General features: G+C 41.8%; 1 protein-coding gene and 1 long non-coding RNA gene across 3 annotated transcripts in view; one reads left to right on the forward strand and one right to left on the reverse strand.

Moving 5' to 3' along the window:
* On the forward strand, positions 1–26,972 carry LOC142759111 (uncharacterized). The gene is made up of 4 exons (XR_012883063.1): positions 1–100; positions 14,541–14,732; positions 24,200–24,242; positions 26,387–26,972. It is a non-coding gene; the product is annotated as an uncharacterized LOC142759111 (long non-coding RNA).
* The window catches only part of LOC142759110 (hatching enzyme 1.2-like), a 27,898-nt gene continuing 13,519 nt past the window's right edge, over positions 13,338–27,716 (reverse strand). The window contains exons 2-11 of one of the 2 annotated variants that reach the window (XM_075860978.1): positions 26,401–26,422; positions 26,192–26,251; positions 25,365–25,499; positions 24,349–24,466; positions 16,814–16,992; positions 16,557–16,638; positions 14,750–14,880; positions 14,530–14,642; positions 14,215–14,425; positions 13,338–13,498 (exon numbers count right to left, since the gene is read on the reverse strand). In XM_075860978.1, coding sequence (XP_075717093.1) covers positions 13,491–13,498; positions 14,215–14,425; positions 14,530–14,642; positions 14,750–14,880; positions 16,557–16,638; positions 16,814–16,992; positions 24,349–24,466; positions 25,365–25,499; positions 26,192–26,251; positions 26,401–26,422 — 1,059 coding nt within the window. In that variant the 3' untranslated portion in view covers positions 13,338–13,490. Of the gene's footprint in view, positions 13,499–14,214; positions 14,426–14,529; positions 14,643–14,749; positions 14,881–16,556; positions 16,639–16,813; positions 16,993–24,348; positions 24,467–25,364; positions 25,500–26,191; positions 26,252–26,400; positions 26,440–27,716 lie in introns of those variants that run through there. The other variant, XM_075860979.1, reaches the window with a different exon arrangement.

The following is a 27,716-nucleotide window of genomic DNA, read 5'->3' on the forward strand; positions in this document are numbered from 1 at the left end:
GGAAGTCAGAGAGAACCCAGTGCCTGAGACTGACAAGAAGCTGCAGGATGGAGGTCCACCCTACAAGAGAGGGAATGTGGGGGAACAAGGCGGTTACCCTGTGAGTAGAAGGAGGGGATCGGGAATGCTGAGGAGAGAGGGAGTGCAGAGGATGTCAGAGAGGAGCCTGACAGGATTAGCACAGAGAGAGAGATTGGAGAGCTGGATCAGGAGGACTTCAGTAAAGAAAACCACAACAGGAGATAAGTGTGCCCTTCCTCATGAACTCATCATCTGGACTGTCAATGGGTGAATTAATGTAAAGCAACTGCAATTATTTTGAGCGGTCCTTAAAGAGACGGTACCCGATTCAAAGACTTGGACTTAAAACTGTGTGAGCGTGTCACTCCATGGCCTGGTACCATTCTGAGTGTTGTGTGAACAGTACACAACGTGCACGTTGCACGAACGCAGCTGAGGGAGTCGGGATCCGTGAGGGTAGTGGTGTAGCAGCCACCGCGACCCACGGAGGCGCAGAGCATTCCTCCAAAGTAACTGGTGCACCCCAGGAGTAGCAGAGCAGGCTGTGGGTCGAGGGTAGCCCCATAGCGACCCGTAGCGGCATGGTGGTAATAGGCTGCGGAGCCTGCAGTCACTATGGCGCAGCCCGACTTGATTAGAACTCATGCAAAGTGGAGAGCCCAATCCCGGTTTAAGACTGCTCGTGTTGTTTGCCACGTGTTTAACCCCTTAAAGAGGCAATGTCACCACATTATAAGTGCCCTATCTCCTACATAAGGAGATGGGCGCTGTAATGTAGGTGACAGTAATGCTTTTTATTTAGAAAAACTATAAATTTTTACCATTTTATGAGCGATTTTTAGCTTTATGCTAATGAGTGTCTTAATGCCCAAGTGGGCGTGTTTTTACTTTAGACCAAGTGGGCGTTGTACAGAGGAGTGTATGACGCTGACCAATCAGTGACCAATCAGCGTCATACACTTCTCTCCATTCATTTACTCTGCAGATAGCGATATAGCTATATCACTATGTGCAGCCACATACACACACTATAACATTACTGCAGTGTCCTGACAATGAATATACATTACCTCCAGCCAGGACGTGATGTGTATTCAGAATCCTGTCACTTCGGTAGCGTCTCTGTGATATTTACAGCAAGGCAAGTGTAATCTCGCGAGATTACGATGTAACCTGTCATTTCAAACGAGATTACATTTGCCTTGCTGGAAATCTCACAGAAAAGATTCAGAAGTGTCAGGATTCTGAATACCCATGACGTCCTGGCTGGAGGTAATGTGTATTCATTATCAGGACACTGCAGTAATGTTAGTGTGTGTGTATGAGGCTGCACATAACTATCGCTATCTGCAGAGTAAATTAATGGAGAGAAGTGCATGATGCTGATTGGTCACTGATTGGTCAGCATCATACACTCCTCTGTACAACGCCCACTTGGTCAAAAGTGAAAACACGCCCACTTGGGCATAAAGAAACTAATTACCATAAAGCTAAAAATTGCTCATAAAGTGGTAAAAATAGATCGTTTTTTCAAATAAAAAGCACTGCTGTCACCTACATTACAGCGGACATCTCCTTATGTAGGAGATATAGCACTTATAATGTGGTGACAGAGTCTCTTTAAGGACGCAGCCATTTTTGGTCCAAATGACACAGCCTCATTTTTTAAATCTGACATGTATCACTTTATGTGGTAATAACTTTGGATTGCTTTTACCTATCCAAGCGATTCTGAGATTGTTTTCTCGTGACACATTGTACTTTATGTTAGTGAAAAAATTTGGTCGATAAATTCAATATTTCTTGTGAAAAACACCAAAATTTAGAGAAAATTTACAAAAATTAGCATTTTTCTAAATTCAAATGTATCTGCTTGTAAGGGCGGATTTACACGAGCGTGTAATATGTCCGTGCAACGCGCGTGCTTTTCACGTGCGTCCCACTGACTTATATTAGTCTATGGGGCCGTGCAGACAGTTCCTGATTTTCACGCAGCGTGTGTCCGCTGCGTGAAACGCACGACATGTCCTATATTTGTGCGTTGTTCGCGCATCACGCACCCATTGAAGTCAATGGGTGCGTGAAAATCATGCGCAGCACACGGAAGCACTTCCGTGGGACGCACGTGATTCGCGCAACAACAGTAAAACTATGAATGAAAACAGAAAAGCACCAAGTGCGTTTCTGTTTACAAACATACAAACAGAATGTCATAATGATGGCGGCTGCGCGAAAAGCACGCAGCCGCACATCATATGGTGATCACACACGGAGCTGTTAAGTACCTTTTGCGCGCCCAAAACGCTGTGTTTTTTGCGCATGCAAGACGCACACGCTCGTGTAAATCCGGCCTAAGACAGATAGTAATACCACACAAAATAGTTACTAGTTTACATTTCCCATACGTCTACTTTATGTTGGCATCATTTTTTGAACATGCTTTTATTTTTCTAGGACGTTACAAGGCTTATAAGTTTAGCAGCAATTTCTCACATTTTCAAGAAAATTTCGAAAGCCTATTTTTTTAGGGAACAGTTCAGATCTGAAGTGGCTTTGAGGGCCTTATATATTAGGAACCCTCACAAATCACCGAATTTTAAAAACTGCACCCCTCAAAGTATTCAAAACAGCCTTTAGAAAGTTTCTTAACCCTTTATACGTTTCACAGGAATTAAAGCAAAGTGGAAGGGAAATGTGCAAATTTCAGGTTTTTTTTTGCAGAAATTCCATTTTAATCCATTTTTCCTGAATACTGAAGGTTTTTACCAGAGAAACACGACTGAATATTTATTGCCCTGATTCTGCAGTTTTTAGAAATATCCCACATGTGGCCCTAGTGTGCCATGAGCCTGAAACAAAGGCCTCAGTAGCAAAGGAGAACCTAGTGGATTTTTGGGCCTTCATTTTCTTAAATTATATTTCAGGCACCATGTCAGGTTAGAAGAGGTCTTGTGGTGCAAAAACAAAGGAAACCCCACAAAAGTGACTCCATTTAGGAAACTACACCCCTAGAGGAATTAATCTAGGGGTGTAGTGAGCATTTTGACCACACAGGCATTTCATAGATTTCATTAGAATTGGGCAGTGAAAATTACATTATTTTCCAATAAGATGTAGTTTTACCTCAGAATTTTTAATTTTTTCAACAAATAAATGAGGAAAAGCACCCCAACATTTGTAAAGCAACTTCTCCAGAGTACGGAAATACCCGACATGTGGTCATAAACTGCTGTTTGGGCAAGCGGCAGGTACCAGTACAGTGGAAACTCTCCAAAAGTAACTCCATTTGGTAAACTACACCCAAGAGGAATTAATCTAGGGGTGTAGTGAGCATTTTGACCCCACAGGTTTTTGCTGAATTTATTAGAATTGGGATGTGAAAATAAAAAAATATTAACAAAATTTTGCATTTTCACAAAGACTATAGGAGAAAAGCACCTCAACGTTCGTAAAGCATTCTCTCTAGAGTAAGGCAATACCCCACACGTGGTCATAAACGGCTATTTGGACACACAGCAAGGCTCTAAAGGGAAGGAGCGCCATTTAGTATTCGGAGTGGAGATTTTACAAGATTCGTTTTTTGACACCATGTTGCATTGAGCTATAGTACCAATACAGTGGTACCCTCGAAAAATTACCCCATTTTGGAAACTAGAAATTGCCATTTGGGCACACTGCCAGGCTCAGTTGGACTACCATTTGGCTTTTGAAGAGCAGATTTTGCTTGGTGTTTTACTGGTATTTCAGCTTATAATGTGGAGGCATATGTAAGCTGGGCGGAGTACATCAGGCTATATGTAAACTGTGCGGAGTACATCAGGGTATATGTAAGCTGGGCGGAGTACATCAGGGTCTATGTAAGCTGTGCGGAGTACATCAGGGTATATGTAAACTGGGCGGAGTGCATCAGGGTATATGTAAGCTGGGCGGAGTGCATCAGGGTATATGTAAGCTGGGCAGAGTACATCAGGGTATATGTAAGCTGTGTGGAGTACATCAGGGTATATGTAAGCTGTGCAGAGTGCATCAGGGTATATTTAAGCTGTGCGGAGTACATCAGGGTATATGTAAGCTGTGCGGAGTACATCAGGGTATATGTAAGCTGTGCGGAGTACATCAGGGTATATGTAAGCTGTGCGGAGTACATCAGGGTATATGTAAACTGTGCGGAGTACATCAGGGTATATGTAAGCTGGGCGGAGTACATCAGGGTATATGTAAACTGGGCGGAGTGCATCAGGGTATATGTAAGCTGGGCGGAGTGCATCAGGGTATATGTAAGCTGGGCAGAGTACATCAGGGTATATTTAAGCTGTGCGGAGTACATCAGGGTATATGTAATATGTGCAGAGTACATCAGGGTATATGTAAGCTGGGCGGAGTACATCAGGGTATATTTAAGCTGGGCGGAGTACATCAGGGTATATGTAAGCTGGGTGGAGTACATCAGGGCATATTTAAGCTGGGCGGAGTACATCAGGGTATATGTAAGCTGTGCGGAGTACATCAGGGTATATGTAAGCTGTGCGGAGTACATCAGGGTATATTTAAGCTGGGCGGAGTACATCAGGGTATATGTAAGCTGTGCGGAGTACATCAGGGTATATTTAAGCTGGGCGGAGTACATCAGGGTATATGTAAGCTGTGCGGAGTACATCAGGGTATATGTAAGCTGTGCGGAGTACATCAGGGTATATGTAAGCTGTGCGGAGTACATCAGGGTATATGTAAGCTGTGCTGAGTACATCAGGGTATATGTAAGCTGGGCAGAGTACATCAAGGTATATGTAAACTGTGTGGAGTACATCAGGACATATGTAAGCTGTGTGGAGTACATCAGGGTATATGTAAGCTGTGCGGAGTCCATCAGGGTATATGTAAGCTGGGAGGAGTACATCAGGGTATATGTAAGCTGTGCGGAGTGCATCAGGGTATATGTAAGCTGGGCGGAGTACATCAGGGCATATGTAAGCTGGGCGGAGTGCATCAGGGTATATGTAAGCTGGGCGGAGTACATCAGGGTATATGTAAGCTGGGCAAAGTGCAACAGGTCATAATAGGATGATGTAATAATGGGGTGAATGAAGAACCCATGGATTGGTGTGGTACGCTTTGAACCAATACTTTATACACAGGCCGGGTTTATTGGCTATTATACAAAATATCTGCGCTCCAGTATTGCATAATCTTTGACTTCATCACTAGCCCTATAAGCCACACAAGGCCCTAAAGTTTCCTCATCACCGTTGCATCTACAGGGTCCACCTGTGGGGTCCAGCAAATGATGATGTGGGGTATTTAGTGAAATTCTACTGGACCTAAAAAATTAGTCTGGGCCGTCATTTTGCATCATTGCGTTTTGAGAGTCATAACGTGTTATTTTTCCGGTGACGGAGCTGTGTGAGGGCGCATTTTTTGTGTAACGAGCTGTAATTTTTATTGGTTCCATTTTGAGGTACATGCGATTTTTTTTATTTTTTATCACTGTTTATTACATTTTTTGGTAGATGAGGAATCCAAAAAACAGCAATGCTAGTACGTTTTTTGTTTTTTTACAGTGTTCACCGTGCAATTTCACACTGGACCGCAAGACACTTGGATTGATTCCTCTCCACTCTTCCTCCAGACTCTGGGACCGAGATTTCCAAATGAAATGCAAAATTTACTTTGTAAAGTTTCCACAGTCAGTGATGAAGCAACCTGAGCTTGCATAATAGCTCAGCAGTGCCACAGGCTGATCGCCTCCATGCCACGACGCATTGATAACACCTCAGCTGTGCCACAGGCTGATCACCTCCATGCCACACCATTGATGCAGTCGTAGCCCCGATCAAGTATTGAGGGCATATACTGTTCATACTTCTCAGTAGGACGACATTTCGGTATTAAAAAGAATTTTTTTAATTGGGCTTATATAATATTCCAATTTTCTGAGACACTAAATTTGGGGTTTTCATTAACTGTTCCCATAATCATCAACATTAAAAAAAAAAAATGCTGGAAATTTTTTGAATTTAATTGTATATGTTTTGAGCTTGGTTGTTCTGATATATATGTACTGAGCTTGGTTCTGGTGGGTATATTTGTACTGAGCTTTGTTCTCATGTATTTATGCACTGAGCTTTGTTCTGGTGTATTTAAGTACTGAGCTTGGTTCTGGAGTTGTATATATGTACTGACTTTGGTTCTGGTGTTGTATGTATGTACTTAGCTTTGATTTGGTGTTGTATTTATGTACTGAGCTTGGTTCTGGAGTTGTATACATGTACTGAGCTTGGTTCTGGTGGCTATATATGTACTGAGCTTGTTTCTGGAGTTGTATATATGTACTGAGTTTGGTTCTGGTGTTGTATATATGTACTGAGCTTTGTTCTGGTGTTGTATTTATATACGGATCTTGGTTCTGGTGGGTATATATGTACTGAGCTTTGTTCTGGTGTTGTATTTATATACGGATCTTGGTTCTGGTGGGTATATATGTACTGAGCTTTGTTCTGGTGTTGTATTTAAGTACTGAGCTTCGTACTGGAGTTGTATATATGTACTGAGTTTTGTTCTGGTGTTGTATATATTTACTGAGCTTTGTTCTAGTGTTTATGTACTGAGCTTGGTTCTGGAGTTGTATATATGTACTGAGTTTGGTTCTGATGTTGTATATATGTACTGAGCTTTGTTAAAAGTGTTGTATTTATGTACTGAGCTTGGTTCTGGAGTTGTATACATGTACTGAGTTTGGTTCTGGTGTTGTATATGTGTATGAGCTTGGTTCTGTTGCTGTATTTATGTACTGAGCTTCGTTCTGGTGGGTATATATGTACTGAGCTTGGTTGTGATGCTGTATCTATGTACTGAGCTTGATTCTGAAGTTGTATATATGTACTGAGCTTTGTTCTGGTGTTGTATTTATGTACTGAGCTTGGTTCTGGTGTTGTATATGTGTATGAGCTTGGTTCTGTTGCTGTATATATGTACTGAGCTTTGTTCTGGTGTTGTATTTATGTACTGAGCCGAGTTGTATATATGTACTGAGTTTGGTTCTGGTGTTGTATATGTGTATGAGTTTGGTTCTGTTGCTGTATATATGTACTGAGTTTGGTTCTGGTGTTGTATATGTGTATGAGTTTGGTTCTGATGCTGTATATATGTACCGAGCTTGGCTATGATGTTGTATATATGTACTAAGCTTGGTTCTGGTGCTGTATATATGTTCTGAGCTTCTTTTTGGTGTTGTATATATGTATTGAGCTTGGTTTTGGAGTTGTATATATGTTCTGAGCTTCTCTTTGGTGCTGTATATGTGTATTGAGCTTGGTTGTTATGATGAATACAACTCCAGAACCAATCTCAGTACATATATACAGCACCAGTACAAATACAGCTCAGTAGAGAGATAATTTGCAAATTTAGTTTAACCCCTGCCATATAAGTTTGTACGGAATAAAACTACAGCTCCCAGTATAGCCAGAACGATGGTAAGAATATGCTGGGAGTTGCGGTTTCAGAAAAAAAGAGCGATACACACATCATCTTGCTGCAGATCATGCAGTGGCTACAGTACTGAGCAGTCACAGGGGGAATAAACATTTACATTTAGTGACTCACCGGTGACGTATTCTCAGATTCGTTCTTTTTCTCTTTACTTTTCCATCTGGTCCAGAACTATATGATGCCTCCTGGCCATGACCCATTTCTGCAGAAATGGGTCAATTTGTTCAATCAGATGTTTTCGGAAGCTCACTTTTTCTAAATTTCTGCACCTATAAAAATTCTTATGGTGCTACACTCTGTGCCACTAAATATAATAGTATCATAAGCTGTGTCCCCGAATATAATAGTGCTACACACTGTGCCCCTGAATATAATAGTACCATACACTGTACACCTGATTATAATAGTACCATACACTGTGCCCATGAATAAAATTGTGTCAAACACTGTAAAGTAATGCACCACACACAGTGCCCCCTGTAGATATTGCCCCTCATAGAGCCCTCTGTAGATAGTGCTCCCAGTAGAGCCCTCTATAGATAGTTCTCCCCATAGAGCCCTCTGTAGATAGTGCTCCATATAGAGCCTTCTGCAGGTAGTAGCGTTCCCTGCAGATAGTGCCCCATGTATCGTTCCCTGCAGACAGGGCCAACTGTAGCATTCCCTGTAGATAGTGCCCCCTGTGCTATTCACTGTAGTGTTCCCTGTATAGTGCCCCCTGTAGATAGGCCCCCCTGTGGCGTTACCTGTAGATAGGACCCCTGAGGCGTTCCCTGTAGATAAGGGCCCCTATATAGTCCCCTGTAGTTAGTGTTCCCTATATAGTCCACTGTAGTTACAGTTCTCTATATAGTCCCCTGTAGCTACTGTTCCCTATATAGTCCCCTGTAGCTACTGTTCCCGATATAGTCCCCTGTAGCTACAGTTCCCTATATAGTCCCCTGTAGCTGCTGTTCCCTATATGGTACCCTGTAGCAACTGTTCCCTATATGGTCCCCTGTAGCTACTGTTCCCTATATAGTCCCCTGTAGCTACTGCTACCTATGTATTGTCCCTTGTAGTTTATGTTCCCTATATAGTCCCCTGTAGCTACTGGGGACTATATACAACGCTTACCTGTCCCATTCCCGCTCCGTCCTCCAGCGACTCCAGTCCTCCTCCAGCGGAACAATGCAGCAGCGCGACGACGTCATCGCCGACTGCATCATCACTAAAGCGCCGAATGGCGAGGCATCATGTGCCTCGCCAGGGCAGCGCTAGTGAAGTCAATTGTATCCGCGTTCTAAGGACGCGAATACAATTGAGTGCAGAGGACCAGTTCCGGCTTCCCGCTTCACCCGGTTCTGCGAACCGGCTGTTATTTTAACAACCGATTCGGGGGAACCGGGGCGAACCGGCCGGATCCCACCCCTGGGTCAGACAACCCAGTCTGTAGCTCCACCCCTCTTCTAGAAGCATCTTAGTGATGCTCTATAATAAACCTGTCCTGTTTCCTGTATCCAAAATCTGCAAATAATTTTCTTAAAGGTAAATAAACAATAAAGTGCAACAGCATGAAAATATGTCAACATCATAGATACATTTAAGTAGTGTAACTCTTGTACACTACATGGGCAGCTGTAAGGGCATTATACTGTGTGGGGACCACTAAGGGGTCATTCTACTGTGTAGGGGCCCACTTAGATGTGTTTCACCCCCCTGTGCTAAACCCCTAGCCTCTGATGGACAGGTCGGGTCACATCCATAATCAGCGGCCATAGTCGGGGCTCAGTGACGCACAGCAGCAGGATACCTTGAGCCTGCCGCATCCCTTGTCCGCACAATTAACGTGGTTTCGATGTAGCAGGTACTTATTTTTATAATGGAGCTAAGTACCAGCAACTGACTATGAATGATGAAAGAAATTGTGCTAAGTACGGTAGTGGGGGGGTCCCAAACAAGAGCCTTGACCAAAAGAGGGTCCCGGCCTCAGAAAGTTTGGGAGTCACTGGTCTAAACTATGCACTTAACGGGAGGTAATCTCTGGTAGTGAAGATTTCTATGGAAACCAGGTTTACTACAACAGGTTGTCACGTAGGGTTCGTGGACCCACTGGACCGTACCGACTTGGCGTTATGGCAGCTGGCCAACAGGACGCAGGTCACAGTCTACAGTTCATATAGGGTACCTGTGGCAGCTCGGACAGTAGCAAGGCAGCTTGGCTGGGACTAGGCAGCAGGCAGACGTCAGGCGGGGTGTAGCAGGACAGGCGTGGTATACAGTACAGCACGACTACAGCTCAGCACGACACTTGACCAGGATAGCATGGGATACAGGATACAGGAACAGGGAACACTGGGAACTGGAAAACACTAGGAGACCATTTGCTTAGACAAACAAGGATACAACAAACAAAGCCCAGGCATGGAAGAAAGGGACTGGGCCCTTCTTATAGTCCAGGGCACTCATGGGCTGATTACACATTAAAGTCTGGTGCGCGCGCTGCCCCTTTAAGAGTGGGCTTGAGCGTGCGCGCGCACCCTACGGGACCCAACCGAGGTGAGTGGAAGTGAGCGCTGGCGTCTCCTGAGGAGGAGACTGGGGCCAGCGCTGGCCGACCCATGGCTGCGGCCGTTAGGAGGTGAGTGAACCTGACGGCCTGCAGCCATAGACATGACACAGGTTACCATCTTTTTAAAAATTCCACTGTTCTATGAGCCTGCAGGGCAGAGAAATCATCATCATTGTGCTCTGTAAGGGATGTAAGGAAAAGCCTTTTATCGCATTCCTAGACAACCCCTGTAAGGATGTAACCAATTTTGGATTTTTTTTCCTTCGTAGTTGTAGTTCTTTTCGTCCAAGCACTGGGATAGTGGCCACAAATAATCTGCAAACAGGGGTCACAATACCCCATTCTCCTAATGGGATGTACCTATCAGGCTTTTATGGCAGATTCTCTGAATTAAAATACCCCTTTATTGATCATGCGATTCAAGTGTTCTTTTTCAGTGATTCATTTCCTAAAAGTAGTTGTGAGATTCGAAAAAGGTTCTGCTTTTTTAACAATGAGGCAAAACCAGACACAGACTATGGACATGAGTAGTGTTGTTTCATTAAAAAAAACAAAAAACACCATATTTAATAACAATAATATCCTTAGTGTCAGGGGTTAATGGCAAAAGGGATGTTCTGAACTGTAGCTTTCAATAGTTCTTAAAAGTAAACTTTGGGTTCACCTTGTTAATCATCCTATGCACATATGTCTCTACCTACATAGTGAATACAGTGGCATATCTACAGTACATCACCTATCTGTTCCCATTATAGATGCACATGAATTGACTTTATCCTAGGGAGATACAATTGTTTAATAGGTACGGTACTCTACTTTGCAGACAAAGATATTTGTGTTGGGTGGGGGTAGGTGCGGTGTGTAGGGCCACGGAAAATGATTCCAACTCTAATAATCGAATAAAACAATTAGAATTTTACGAATACAGTATAAATTAATGTGGACCCTAAATAAATATTTTTACATGTATCAGTAATGTCCTAGAAACATTCTAAACTGATTTGGAAGAACAGGGTTAGGGTTAGGGATCAGGAAAATACATCCGGATCTCACCCCTGCATAATGCTGAGCAATGCCTTTAATATCTCTGGTGATCTATAGGGTTCATTATAATATCCCTTTGGATTACTTTGGATCCCTTTGGATTACTGGTGTCAACAAATATTATCCTTGAGTGGTAGTCTTGAGGTAATAAATAATATCCTTGGTGGCCCTGTGTGGTTTAACATTAAAATTAAGATCCCTGGTGGTTTAGGATAATTTACTGGCTAATACATTATATTCCTAATGGTCTAGGGTGGTTGTGGCATGAAGATTTCCCATCAGAACATTGCCCAGAGCATCACACTACCGATTTGCTTTCTTACATAGTGCCTCCTGGTGCCATCTAGTGCGAAAGGCACCTGCACTGATCACTAAATCTTAGGTCAATTGACCCCCATTCTTCCTCACCCAAATGACCACGATAAAGAGTTTAAATGGACACAAACTCTTCAAATAACTTATGCTAATCTAATAGTTTACCTGATATATGTCAATTTTGTAATTTACTTACTGTTAAAATGTATTCAGGCAATTTCTGTTATGTTATTGCCACCAGGTGTCTCCCTTCTTTATATCTGCTGTCCACCCTCTGTTGTCAAGCAAAATCCTTCCCTGGTTACAGAGGAGATGGACTGCAGGAAGTGGGGGGAGGGTGTCTCTTCCCAGCCTGCCCATAGAAGTCTATGCGGAGGGGTGGGGAACAGAAGAAAGGAGCAGGAAGTAGAAACAGATGCTACTGCCCATAGAAGTCTATAAAGAGGGGAGGGGGAACAGCAGCAGAGGGAGAGACACACACAGACCCTGCTGTCCATAGACGTTTATGAAATGGGGAGAAATAGCAGGAGGGGGAGCAGAGACACAGATACACAGAAAAATAAACTACTGCCCATAGAAATCTATGGAGAGGGAAGGAGGGAGTATAAGGAAGAGGGAGCAGAGAGAGAGACAGATGCTGCTGCCAACGGAAGTCTATAAAGAGGGGAAGGAGGAGTGTACAGGAGCAGAGAGAAACAGACACAGACTCTGCTGTATATAGACGTCTATGGAGATGGGAGGGGGAGGAGGGGAGGGAGAGGGACACAGGCGCTGCCCATAAAAATTGAATGCTTTAGGGTGGTTGTGGCATGAAAGCTTTCAATCAGAGCATTGCTCAGAGCATCACACTGCCACCGCCGACTTTCCTTCTTCACAAGGTGCCTCCTGGTGCCATCTCTACCTCAGGTAAGTCTACACACACCAAAACGCAAGTCACTTATCCAACATTGCTCCTCACCCAAATGACCATTGTGAGGAAGCTTTTGAATGGACACAACATTTTTAAACAATTTACACTAATAGTATACATAATATAGATCAACTTTGTAATTCACTTACTGTTAAAATTAAGTTGTATTATCCATGCAAATTCTGTATGAAGTTACTGCCACTAGGTGTCTTCCTTCCTTGAATCTGTTGTCCACCCCCTGTTGTTGAGCAAAATCCATCTCTGGTTATAGACCAGAGAAGACAGACTGGAGGAATTAGGGGGCTATCTAGTCATAGCCTGCCCTTAGAAGACTATAGAGAAGGAAGTGGGAGCAAAGGAGGGAACAGTACCAGAGAGGAGACATAGACTGCTGGTATGATTTAGATGCCACCCCAGTGCTGGATTCTCAGCTACACTGCTCATTACTGCTCTATGATGTCCTCTATGCTGCTTCTGCTTGTAAAGGTGTGCCACAGAGATAGTGGACCAGGATGTTCTCTTTTCTATGTGTGCAGTGTATAAAAGACATGGTAGCAGTATTGCATCCCCCACTAGTTCAGAGAAGACTGAGAACTTGAGATACAGCCTGCAGAGGGGAAAACTGCTAAAAATTGGAGAGTACAAGTTATATAATAGCCAGAAATAATGTAATTTCTCATGTGCACACATTTTCCAATTTATTCTTTAAATGGCGCAATAGTCAAGTATGCGTGTTGCCGATCTATTAAAACTCGATGGGACTGACAGAAACAGCTGAGCCCAAATAGGAAGACACCAGTAATATAAATGTCACACGGTAGGTGGGGGCCCTGTTATGGATTTTGCATTGGGGCCCAAGCGCTTCACATTACTCCTCTGGTTTTTTTTTCTTTTGGGAGAAGAAAAAATACAACAAAATTTATGTACAAGCATATAAAAATAAAAAGAGACATTTTTTAAAATTCCTGTAATTTATTCAAAACAAGAAATAAAAGTAACAGACATGGATCAACATATGTTGTAATGAATAAAATGAAAAGATAACAACATTTATAGAGAAAATAAATGATTAGTAAAACGATATACAACTAACTGGAAATCTATCAATCGTCCCCGTGATTTTCAGGTTCCTCTCATTCAGTGGTTTCATTCCTCAAAGTTCTAGACCACTGAAAAACATATATAATAAAAAAATTATGAATTATTGAAGGACAACAAAGAGTTATTTTTTATGGTCATAACTTTTCAAAAGCTTGGGTGCAATTTCTACCTGATCCCCACCCCCACCTTCATTTCCCTGGCCCTATTCCTCACTGATAAGATATTTGCTTGATACCTAATTTTGGTGGGATTTGTAGACAGTCTTATATCTATGGTGGAAATTATTATATACAGAACATGTGCACGTACCCTTTTAAATGTATTGTAATCTTTTTTTTTATAATCATTGAACACAAACAGGACTTATCATCATTAGGGACTAATAGGTTATTTGTGAATAACCCTATTGGCAAAATATTGGCTCCAAAGTGAAATCCAAATGGGATTGTCTTTTGCTGAACCTTTGGGGCATGTATTAGGGGTCGATTTTGTGTCAGAGATTAGGCCCACTGAAATATCCTCTGGTACTCTAGTGGGCCAGTCTGACACTGTGTGGGCCATAAACATTAAAGTCTTGGTTGATCTCCCTGCAGATGGGGCCACAAGGATCAAACCGGTCACATTTTAACCTATTCAATTCTTTGTATTCTCAGAAGAAGGCAGTGCCAGAGGTGTTCTCACCCCTCTACCCAAATAACAAGCTGAATGTCCCCGAATGTGCAAGTTATTGAGGGAGTCAGGGTCAATTTTTGTGACCATCTTTGGATGAGAGCTAAACACTTACCAGTGGAATAAATAGCTTTAAATATACTCAGTTTTGAACTGGATGTGCTCACAAACTCTACAAGCATGTTACGCCCAGATGAAACCAGAGATATGAATAATTTTAATCCGCTTGTCCTCGCCAATAGGACAGGTGAAGATTTAGTTAAACCGTCATAGACTTTAATATAATCAGTAGAAAAGATGCTAAGATTAACAATCTGCAATGAAACCTGGGACATAAATAGAAAGTAAAAGTGGCTATTAGTTTAGACCAAGTTACAAAAATGTTAAATGTTTTTTGTATGTTCATATTATCTTCATTCATCAATTTTACCTTTTTACCAGGGACTTGAATGAGCCAGAGGCAGTTTCCACCACCATTAGTTGCAGAATTGCTGCTTCCGGTAAAAGATCCTGAGAGCTGCCCCAGCTTTTCCCTGCAAAGATCTGTGGTGATAGAGATGGACAATGTTAGCGAGAAGTGTAACGTTCACACCAAATAAAATACATATAAGTAGATTTCAGAGAAGACATAAGGTAAGGAAACCACTTACTGCAGCTGTAAAAGGCATTAATTTTCTTCACGTCCAGGTTACTCAACCCTTTTCTCTGTCCAATTTCCACAGTAGGGTCAGGTTTCGGGACAATAGTAGGTAATAGCGGACCATTTCTGGAAAAGGCATACCTAGAGAGAATGGATGAAGAAGTATTTGCAATATTAATCACATTGTAGACTATTACAGGATGTTACAAAAATGTGTTTATTAATGGACATAAAGCTGCCCCTATGTCCTAATAGGGCATATGAACAGGGGTTGTATTCATGAGACAACCCATTTAATTGGGATTTTACAACAACTTTGTAAAAGAAACATTGGAGCGATTCATTTTAGCAAGAGGCGCTAGAATTCTCTTGCAAATTACAGAAAAAAAATATTTTTGCCAACTGTCCCGCAATCTGAACTACAAAATGGACAGGGTTTATTCTAATTTGTACTAAAAAGGGCCATTTTGGGGGCTTTCACATGTGGAACAGGGGTGGTGCTTCAAATGTACCTTGATTTGGGATTTGAATTTTGGTAATTATGATGAAAGGCGGCCAGCTGGTCCAGCATTGGGAACTGCAAATGTGTGGAGGGGATGGAGGTGGAGGGACATGGAAATTATGTATTATAAATAAGACTGCATGGTGTTGGTGGGGAAGGGGTCAGCGTCCATCCAACAAGTATCATGCTGAACTGAGGGTGGTGGGTTTGAATTCTAAAATCAACTCCCTAGGGCACCAAGAGAGCTTGCCCGACACCTGGCTAACAATTAAATCTAAAGCCAGGATCATACACACAGTTTTGGTACAGTTTTTGGTGCAGTTTTTGGCTCAGTTTTTTTTTAGCCAAACCCAGAAGTGGATTCAAAAGGAAAAAAAGTATAAAAAAAGACTAATGCATCTCCTTTCTTTTGTGTCTATTTTTGTGTTTGGCTCAAAAACGGAGCCAAAAACGTCCTCATAAACTCTGTGTGTGATACCGGCCTACGAGGAGTTGTAAAGTGCCCAGAGACATTTTTGGTGCACAAGTGAGAAAAAAGTGTCTAACACAAATATCTTATTTTCAGGGACACATATATATATATATATATATATATATATATATATATATATATATATATATATATATGTATATGTATTACCGGCCTCAACAAAGCACATTTTGCAATTACAAGGTAAAATGAATGACTCAGCGGTATCGGTAAAATGATCTGTGCACCTATGAGCAGCTTAAAGCTCACAAACACGCCTCTCCTTAGGTCCTATTAGACCATATGGAAGTCATAGAGGTGAATCCCCTATTTGAGATAACCCTCTATCAGCCAGAGTCAAGACCCACTAAGAAAGAGCTCCTGCACTATATAGTCACCCATTTGAATGAGCGCCATTTAAAACTACAAATTTGTGGTCGTCCAGTTTAAGAAACTGACCTCTGGGTGGCTTTCTCCTGTTAAGATAACCCCTTAACTATAGAACAAGTTTCCTTAGTGTCCTTAGGTCTGTAGAAGTGGGGCATGTTCCCTGAGTGCTGGGCACCAAAGGGGCACCAACAAGCCACTTGACTTGGCCAGTGTATCCAGATACAGGGCTGGGGCAGCCAATAGAATTTTTGCCTTCCTACACTTCTTCTTAGGGTCCTCCCAGAAAAAAATCTCTAAAACTTTTATGATCACAACTTGACTTGTAGAAGAGGTCTTAAAAACTGTATTCACAAAATATACATTTTTAAAAAAATAATCATGATGTGTGTCGCTGTAATAAGAAATAACGGTATATGGAATGAGGAACAAAAATAAATATTTCTCATGTGGACTTACCTGTGGTAATGCATCACTGAGGTATAATCATAAGGTAGGTTCAAGGTGTTCCCATAGATAACATTAAAATTTTTCATGTAAACTGGAAGACATGTGAATTATGTTATTACATATTACTGTAGCTGTATGTGAGGTTTTTCCAGGTTTTCTCTGTGGACAATGCATGGGTCAACCATGAGGACACTGCAACCAATATCTACAAAGGTTTGACCACCAGCATTTGGAGCTTCCCACAAGTTGTAAAAGTTAACAATCACCTTTGTCCATGTTTTTCCATAAGATGTCAATGTAGTTATCTCGGTCAGTTCTGGTATGTTCATGGAGGAAAGCCAGATTGTGCATAGCTTCATGTTGTATCACACCGTACACCATACAGTCCGGGCTGGAGAGGCTTACCATTTGTTTGCCGGAACTTCTTCCAATGTAAGACCAGCAGCTGTAGTTATAAAAAGGAGACTATTAATATTCTTCTGCACATATCTCATACTTGGTCAAATAAACACGTTACTTGAAAGGTCTTGCTCATGTCTTATCTTCTACCAGTATTATATTTCAGAAAATTATATTGAAAAGTAAATGTGGAGACAGTCAATTTTCATTTTTCATTCTCGTTTTTCCATCATCACATTCCAAAAACCATAACTTTTTTATTTTACGTTGACATAGCTGTATGAGAGCTTATTTTTTGCAGGACGATTTGTAATTTCTAAGGGTACCACTAAATATATAATAAAATGTACTGGGAAACAAAAAAAAAAATATATCCCACACAGTATAATGCCAAATAAATACCCCCGACACAGTATAATGCCCTCATAGCTGCCTCCATATAGTATAATGCCCACACAGATGCCACTATACAGTATAATGCCCACACAGATGCCTCCATACAGTATAATGTTCACACAGATGCCCCCATACAGTATTATGCCCACACAGATGCCCCCATACAGTATATTGCCCACACAAATTTCCCCTTGCAGTATAATGCCCCATAGCTGGCCCCCACAGGATAATGCTCCCATAGTTGCCCCATAGAGTATAATGCTCCCACAGATGCCCCCATACAGTATAATGTTCACACAGATGCCCCCATATAGTATAATGCCGCCATAGCTACCTCCATACAATATGATTCCCACACAGATGCCCACATACAGTAGAATGTTCACACAGATGCCCCCATAGAGTATAATGCCCCATAGCTGCCCCCATACAGTATAATGCCTCCAAAAATTTCCCCATACAGTATAATGCCCCCATAGCTGCCCCTATTCAGAAAAATGCCCCATAGCTGCCCCATACAGTATAATGCCCACACAAATGCCCCCATACTGTATAATGCCCACACAGATGCCTTCATATCATATAATGCTGCCTTAGCTGCCCCCCATACAGTATAATACCCCCTTAGCTGCCCCATAACGCCAGTGCCCACATATAAAGTGCCAGTACCTACAAAGATAGTGCTACAGTGCCCATATAGATAGCGCCACAGTGTCCCCTGTAGATACTGCCCATATAGCGTCGGCAATGCTCTGACCAGGGGTTCCATTCCAGGAGTAGCCCCTGATGTTACTGTCCATATATAGATAGTGATGCCAGGGGCTGCTTCAGTAGTGGAATCCCCAGCCAGAGCGTCCGCAACGCTCTGGCCAAGGATTCCACTCCAGAAGTAGCCCCTAAAGTCACTGTCTGTATATGGTTATTGACACCAGGGGCTCCTACAGGTGTGGAATCCCTGGCCAGAGCTCCGGCAGCGTCCTGGCCATGGATTCCGCTCCAGGAGGAGCCACTGATATCACTATCCATATATGGACAGCGACGTCAAGGGCTTTCCTTGCTCTGTCCATGGACTCCATAGTTGAAGACACGACATCACTGTCCACATATGTACAGTGACGTCAAGGACTTTTCCGGGCTCAGTGCTTAAAGTAACGCTGTGCCTGGGGAGTCTTCTACTAGTAGACAGTTAATGCTGAAGCAGGGAGCTGACGGTTCCTTGCTTCAGCATTGGATTTAACCCCTTCCCGACATTTGACGTACATGTACGTCATGGAAAGCATTGACTTCCCGCAAAATGCCGTACATGTACGTCAAACGTTTGGCACCGGCTCAGAAGCTGAGTCGGTGCCATCATCGTCGGATCTCAGCTGTATCTTACAGCTGACATCCGACTGTAACGGCGGGGACCGAAATTAGCTTCGATCCCCGCCATTAACCCCTTAAGTGCAGCGCTCAAACGCGATCGCTGCACTTAAGGTGTTTCCAGCTCATCGGAGCCCCAGCAATGAAATTGCCGGGGTTCCGGTGGCTGCAATGGCAACCGGAGGCCTAATACTGGCCTCCCGGTCTGCCTAGCACCGAAGCCGGTCAAGATCCGCCCGGCGGCGGAGCCTGATCGGCTTCCGTAGCTGCCGGCAAGATGGCGCCGGGTCAGGAGCTGATCCGGCGTCATCAGCGGTGGAGGTCAGCTGTACTGTACAGCTGACATCCACCTGTAACGGCAGGAACCGGAGCTAGCTCCGATCCCTGCCATTAACCCCTTCTATGCAGCAATCAAAAGCGATTGCTGCATCGTAGCGGTTACTAGCAGATCGCCAGCCCTGACAGGCAATCGGGACTGGCGACTGCTGTTATGGCAACAGGAGACACAATGGTCTCTTGCTCTGCCATTACGGAAGCCGATTTAGACCCCGCCGGGAGGCGAAGCCTAAACGGCTTGCTGTCAGTGAATGACTGACAGATCTAATACATTGCACTACATAGGTAGTGCAATGTATTAGAAAAAAAAAATCTGACCGTTGGACCTTCAAGTCCCCTAGTGGGACTTGAGAAAAAGTGTAAAAAAAGTATAAAAAAGTGTAAAAAAAAGTGCAAAAAATAAAAGTTTGAAAACAATAAAAGTTTCAAGTAATCAAATAACACACAATCCCCCTTTTACTCTTATCAAGTCCTTTATTATTGAAAAATAATAATAAACCATATGTATTTGGTATCGCCACGACCGTAACGACCGGAGGTATCAAAATATTATATTATTTATTGCACGCGGTGAACAGCGTAAAAAAAACCCGTAAAAAACTTTACCAGAGTTTCTGTTTTTTGGTCACTTTGCCCTACAAATATTACAATAAAAAGTGATCAAAAAGTCGCACGTATCCAAAAATAGTACCTATAAAAACTATAGCTCGTCCTGCAAAAAAACAAGCCCTCATACAACTCCGTCGACAAAAAAATTAAAAAGTTATGGTTCTCTCAACTTGGCGACAGAAAAAATACATTCTTTTTACAAAAGTAATTTTATTGTGCAAAAAGTTGTAAAACATAAAAAAGTGCTATAAATTAGGTATCGCCAGAATCGGACTGACCCACAGAATAAAGTTAACATGTAATTTATAACGCATGGTGAACGCTGTATAAAAAAAACAAAAAAAGCTGTGCCAGAATTGCGTTTTTTTGTTTACCTGGCATCCAAAAAATAGGATAAAAGGTGATCAAAAAGTTGCATGTACCCCAACATGGTACCAATAATAACTACAGCTCGTCCCGCAACTAACCAGCCGTCATACCGCTACGTCTATGAAAAATAAAATTAGTTATGGCTCCAATAAGTCAGGAAATAAAAAAATATGCAGTTGTGCCCGAGGGGAACATTTCTTCTGTTTCAAGAGGCGATTTATCAAGGACCTAAAATTAGGGAACCAGGAAGGGGAGGGCCCAAACATATCCGCTGGAAGCGACGGTGCCCGTATTATACCAGGACAACACTGCCCAGCAAAATTCCCCAAACTACAAAAGGTGCGGAGTGTGGACCAAAAGGGGGATAAGAAATGACACCATTTATCAGTGCGACACCGGCCTGTGCAGAAAGGATTGCTTCACAGCGTAACACACATCTATGGATTATTTTTATTTTTTTATACCACCTGACTATGCCCCTTATATACTCCGCCCCGCATACATGTACCCCCACATTATAAAACACCAGCAATACTCAAACAAATATAGTACCAAGCAAAATCCGCTCTCCAAAAGCCAAATGGTGCTCCCTCGGCCCTGAACCCTACAGCGTCCCCAAACAGCAGTTTCCTTCAACATATATGGCATCGTCATACCCGGGAGAACCCTTTTAACAATTTTTGGGGTGTGTGTCTCCAGCGTCATAAGCTGGGCATGACATATTTGCCACTGAATGGCATATCTAGGGAAAAATATACATTTTTAATTTGCACCATCCGCAGCGCATTCATTTATGGAAAAGACCTGTGGGGTGAAAATGCTCACTACACCCCTTAATAAATGCCTTGAGGGGTGCAGTTCCATAGTGGGGGTCACTTATCAGGGGTTTCTTTTTATTATTTCACATCTGAGCCTCTGCAGTTGTGAACCAATACTTTGTAAATCGCCAAATTAGGCCTCCACTCCGCATGGTACTCTTCACTTCTGAGCCCTGTCATATGTCCAGACAAAAGATTAGGGTCACATGTAGGGTGTTTCTAAAACCGGGAAACACCGCATAATAATTAGAGAGCCGTCTTGTTATGGTGGCACAAGCCGGGCACCACATATTGGCATATCTATGGAAAAAAATCCCATTTTCACTCTGCAACATTGAGCGCACACTAATTTCTACAAAACACCTGCAGGGTTAAAATGCTTACTACACCCCTTGGTAAATGCATTGAGGGGTGTAGTTTCCAAAATGGGGTCACTTCTGGGGGGTTTCCACTGTTTTGGGCCCACAGGTGCCCAGAAACCAATCCAGCAACATCTGCACTCCAAATGGCGGCCCTTCCCATCTGAGCCCTGCGGTTTGCCCAAACAGCAGTTTATGACCACATATGGGGTATTGCCGTACTCGGGAGAAATAGCTTTACAAATGTTGGGTTCTTTTTTTCCTTTATTTGTTGAGAAAATGAAAAAATTTGCGCTAAAGCTACGTCTTATTGAAGAAAAAGGACTGTTTTTATTTTCACTGCCTAATTCTAATAAATTCTATGAAACATCTGTGGGGTCAAAATGCTCACTACACCCCTAGATGAATTCCTCAAGAGGTGTAGTTTCCTAAATGGAGTCACTTTTTGGGCGTTTTCATTGTTTTGTCCCCTCAGGGGCTTTGCAAATGTGACCTGGCCTCCGCAAATCATTCCTGCTTAATGTGATCTCAAAAAGCCAAATAGCGCTCTTTCCCTTCTAAGCCCTGCCGTGTGTCCAAACAGCCGTTTATTACCACATGTGGGGTATTGTTTTACTCGGGAGAAATTGCTTTACAAATTTTGTGGTGCTTTTTCTCCTTCAGTCCTTCTGGAAATGAGAAAAAATTAGCTAAACCTACATTTTCTTTGAAAAAATGTAGATTATTATTTTCAGGGCCTACTTCCAATAATTTCTGCAAAAAAACTGTGGTGTCAAATCGTTCACTATACCCCTAGATAATTTCCTCAATGGGTGTAGTTTCCAAAATGGGGTCACTTGTGGGGGGTTTCTACTGTTTTATCCCCTCAGGGGAATGTGACATGGCCTCCGCAAACCATTCCTGCTAAATTTGAGTTCCAAAAGCCAAATGGCGCTCTTTCCCTTCTCTGCCTCGCCGTGTCTCCAAACAGCCGTTTATTACTACATGTGGGGTATTGTTTTACTCGGGAGAAATTTCTTTACAAATTTTATGGTGCTTTTTCTCCTTTAGTCCTTGTGGAAATGAAAAAAAATTAGCTAAACCTACATTTTATTTGAAAAAATGTAGATTTTCATTTTCACAGCCTACTTGCAAAAATTTCTGCAAAAAACCTGTGGGGTCAAAATGCTCACTATACCCCTAGATAATTTCCTCAAGGGGTATAGTTTCCAAAATGGGGTCACTTGTTTGGGGTTTCCACTGTTTTGTCACCTTAGGGGCTTTGTAAATGTGACATGGCCTCCGCAAACCATTCCTGCTAAATGTGAACTCCAAAAGCCAAATAGCGCTCTTTCCCTTCTCAGCCACGCCGTGTCTCCAAACAACCGTTTATTACCACATGTGAGGTATTGTTTTACTCGGGAGAAATTGCTTTACAAATTTTGCGGTGCTTTTTCTCCTTTAGTCCTTGTGGAAATGAGAAAAAAAATCGCTAAACCTACATTTTCTTTGAAGAAATGTTGATTTTAATTTTCACGGCCTACTTCCAATAATTTCTGTAAAAAACCTGTGCGGTCAAAATGCTCACTACACCCCTAGATAATTTCCTTGAGGTGTCTAGTTTCCCAGATGGGGTCACTATTGGGGGATTTTGACTGTTTTGGCACCGCAAGAGCCCTTCAAACCTGACATGGTGCCTAAAATATATTCTAACAAAAATAAGGCCCCAAAATCCACTAGGTGCTCCTTTGCTTCTGAGGCCGGTGCTTCAGTCCAGTAGCACGCTACGGCCACATGTGGGATATTTCCTAAAACTGCAGAAACTGGGCAACAAATATTGAGTTGCATTTCTCTGGTAAAACCTTCTGTGTTATAAAAAAAATTGTATTAAAAATTTATTTCTGCAGAAAAATATGAAATTTGTACATTTCACCTCTACTTTGCTTTAATTCCTGTGAAATGTGTAAAGGGTTAAGACATTTTCTAAATGCTGTTTTGAATACTTTGAGGGGTGAAGTTTTTAAAATGGGGTGACTTTTTTGGGGTTTCTAAAATATAAGGCCCTCAAAGCCACTTCACAACTGAACTGGCCCCTGTAAAAATAGCCTTTTGAAATTTTCTTGAAAATGTGAGAAATTGCTGCTAAAGAACTAAGCCTTGTGAGGTCATAGAAAAATAAAAGGATGTTCAAAAAACGATGCCAATCAAAAGTAGACATATGGGGGATGTTAATTAGCAACAATTTTGTGTGGTATAACTGCCTGTCTTACAAGCAGATACATTTAAATTGAGAAAAATGCAAATTTTTGCAATTTTTCGCTAATTTTTGGTGTTTTTCACAATTAAATACTGAACATATCGAGCAAATTTTGCCAGTAACATAAAGTCCAATGTGTCACGAGAAAACAATCTCAGAATCGCTTGGATAGGTGAAAGCATTCCGGAGTTATTACCACATAAAGTGACACATGTCAGATTTGAAAAATGAGGCTCTGTCAGGAAGGTCAAAAGTGGCTAAAGAGGGAAGGGGTTAACTGTATCTGCATCCTGAGGAGCGCAGATACAGTTGACACCGGGACATGCCACCGGCTGCCCGGGACAGCGGGACACCGCCCAGAATCTAGGACTGTCCTGCTGAATCCGGAATGGTTGGGAGGTATGTGGCAGCCTTGGACGCCCTTTATAGGACTTTGGCTTCCATGGCAGCCAATTGGCACCACGCGACTTCTGCTTGCTTTCAGTGAATTATAAATTCTTGTTTATATACAGAAGCCAAAACCCAGTTCTGATCATGTCCATCTACAAGAAAAAGGTTTGATACACTGTAACTCTAGTTCACCTATGTGTACAGTTCTAAGCCAAGAGGTTTTGAACCTCTGAATGTAGACCAGAATAATTCCAGTCATTGAACCATAATTCCACCCAACCCTATAACAGACCTAGGGCTAAACTGTGAATACTACTCCTGGTGAGATTTTGTGGTGCCCAGAAATGTTATAACCTCCCTTATTTCCTTTTTTTGCAGAACAAGCACCACTTTTGCCGACAGGTTGTGTCTGCTATTGCAGGTATTGAATAGGACTAAACTGCATTACCAGAAAAAGTCCATTGCCAAGTGTAGCGTTGATAATGGAATATCTCAGACAATCCCCTTAAGCGAACTTAAGCACTTACCCTGCTCCAGACTCTATACTGAGATAATCTGATTCTGAGCTTCGGTCCACAAATTGCACACAGGTCATCATTTCAAATTCCTTCAAGGCCGAATAAATCAGAGATTGGTCCTTTACAGCTACATCGGAGATTAGTTTAAAGTTAATTTTGGAATAAGTAAAATTAGGCTGTATTGACAAGTGTCCGTTTTGCTGCGGTTTTGGCTAGGCCAAACCATTAAGTCAAGAGTATGATACTGCGCTTATTGAGGAAGGTAAATGATTGCTAGAACCTTTTTTAGGCCAGGATCACACACACAGTTTTTTTGCAGTTTTTGTGGTAATTTTTTGATTCGTTTTTTGAACCAAAGCAAGAAGTGGATCCAAAAAGAAGAAAGGAAAGGTATAAAGGAAATATTGATGCATCTCTTTTCTTGGTGTCCACTTCTGTGTTTGGCTCAAGAAACCGAGCCAAGAAACTTCCACAAAAACTGGATCAAAACTGTGTGTGTGATCCTGGCCTTCAGAAGACAAAAGAAAAATTCCAAGTCATATACATGGCCCATAGACTTCTAAAGGCTCCCTAATAAGGGGTCCGTACAAGTCAGAAATTAAACTGAGCCCTAATTTGGTTGTGTGTATGAGACCTTATGCATACAATACTTTTATGAAAAGTTATTAGACTGAATTAAAATGTATAATAAGAATAGTAGTAATAATAGTAGTAACCACAACTCATAGTAATACATTATCATTAAAGGGGTTTTCCAGGACATTAAATCGGATTTGTCACCTAGGTAAGGGCAACATATTACAGGGAAAAGTTCCACTCTTCTATAAGCCGAAAAAGCACAAAAAAGTCTACAAACATTCTTCTTATTACCACTGCTAAGAGTATTAAGAACAATAATATAATGCCCTGCGACTGCATCTGTTCATCTACATAAGAAAACGTAATACATATACATAAAGTTGTAAAGTTGTCACCACAAGCAACATATAAAAGATACAATGACAAACAAAATAGGAGGCACTTACTGTAGTGAGGAGATATGACAAATGGTACTGGGACGATACCATTCTTCTGCTTTGGCCACATGCATGTTGAACATTTTCTAGCATTACGATAGGGATCGATGGCAATATCCGCTTCTCTCAGCAATATAGGAATATCTAAGAAGATGGAAAAACATTGATCCTCTTATTATTGATATTTTAGAAGTATATATTCACCTCTCTATCCGATATTTTTATTCCTCCAATGCATTTCAAATAAATAAAAAAATGAAGTTACTTTGCAATCAGTCTTGATTAAAAATCTACTCATGTATGCAGCTCCTATATACCATGTGTCACCATGGTTACAGACTGAAAACAACTTTGTGTAGTCTCATCTTACAGTCTTACTTGCTTTAATATGTCGCCTTACAGTGGGCAGTTATCTAATATCTATGGTCAGTTTGACAACCCCTGTCCTTATGCCCTGTAATGACATAATGACGCCCTATAGGGCATTCCACTGCGGATCTCCCTTATGAGATATGATGATGTTAAGAAATATGATTTCTCACTCTGGCTGACACAGTCCGTCCATGCTTTTCATTTATGAATGGCCGACATGTAATACTACATTTCACCTGCAGTGGCCACTCAAGAACAAATCTATGAGCAGATACAGTTCCTCTAGATCACCAGAATTTTTGAAAAAGAGTTTGCCTTGATGAAAAAACCCATTTAATACCAATGTAATCTATCAATACATCAAAAACTAGCTACATATTTCAGGAGCCCAAAAAGTTACACTTAGAGCTCTCCACAACATACACCAAAAACCCACTTTTTGGAATCATTAATAAAAGATTTACCTTTGTTTGCATCCTCAATAATTTCAAATATAGTGACTCCCTGGTCAATATCATCGTTATCTGTGGAGACAAAAATATATAACAATATGATAAAATATGTGACGAAAGGAGCCATTACTATGAACACAGCATATCTGTATGTTCTATAATAAGACCATGTGTTATTACTATATACTGATATTATTATATTCAAAGGATGAAGAACTTACTCTGATCATCAGGTCCTTGCATCTGTTAGAAGAAAAAAGTGGGCATTAAAGAAAAAAGTTGAAGACATTCCAAAAAAAGTAAAGTTACAGTCCCAGCATGAACCAATGTACAATAATGTAGTGTGTACAAGCAACACATAAGTTTTTGCTCCCCAAAGTCGTAAGGATAAAGATAAGAAATTTAGGTGGATGGATCTCGACTTACTGGCCTTGGCAGAGTCTGGCCAGCCAGACACATCAACATCACCAACCTCAGCTCCATTGTCTTGTATATTGTAAGACACTGCTGACACATCTTCAATCAATGCTTTATTTAAACCCTCCAGAGGTTGGGAGCAACCAATCATCACATAGACAAAGGAATAGAAAACGTGAATTTCAAGTCATTCCAGTGGCCCTGGTGATCTTTTATTGACTATTCATACACATGGAAAGAATATGTCACCAGTGCCCTGGAAAACCACACTAGGTGGGTAGCAACACGAATATGATAAAAAAAACTATATACAGTATTTCCATAAGGGATGGACTAATGCCATATGGAAAAATAACATCAAACTTTTTTTAAATTCCTCACATTCTTGGAGTCGTCTTTCTGTATATCTGTTTCTATGAAAGCTAAGTGACAACCAATATTTCCACCACTACATCTCCGACAAGTATTGTCACCCAGCTTTTCCAGACTACTGATCAGCAAAGCTACTTTTAGGAGTGTATCACTGCAGTGGTGCATAAAAAATATTTGTATTATTATATGCAGCTGAGACCAGGGCAGTACGGCTGGTACTGACGTCAGGGGTCCAGCCACAATGCTGAAAATAAGGGGCCTGCCCGCTTTTTATTAACATTGAACATTTGGATCAAGACCCCAGCGATAGTTTTACTTGGAGAAAGGAACGGACACTTTTATGTAATGGGGCCTGCTCCTTCCTCCGAAGTAACTAACGCTGGGACCCTGAGAGGAATTATGCCCTGTTCACACTGAGTTTTTTGGCACTGATTTTGACCGCATAGAATTCAGAGCCAAAAAACGCCCGAAACCGCCTCCTATTGATTTCAATGGGAAGTGAAGGCATAAAAAATGGCATGATATTTCTTCCCACACTTCCATCACTGACCTCCCATTGAAATCACAGCAAAAACCGCCCCAAGAAAGTGCAGGCAGGTCAAAATCTTTTTTCTGGCTGCAAAATACCCCGCATGAACAGGGCCTTACAGTAGTGGAAGATGCTGCGTAAGAGCAGAAACTCCTTGTGGAGAGAGCCCACCCACCAGACAGGTCCTTCTCTACACAGCCGACTGGACCCTGCAAGACT

Source organism: Rhinoderma darwinii, chromosome 4 (assembly GCF_050947455.1).
Source record: "Rhinoderma darwinii isolate aRhiDar2 chromosome 4, aRhiDar2.hap1, whole genome shotgun sequence".
NCBI classification, from domain to species: domain Eukaryota; kingdom Metazoa; phylum Chordata; class Amphibia; order Anura; family Rhinodermatidae; genus Rhinoderma; species Rhinoderma darwinii.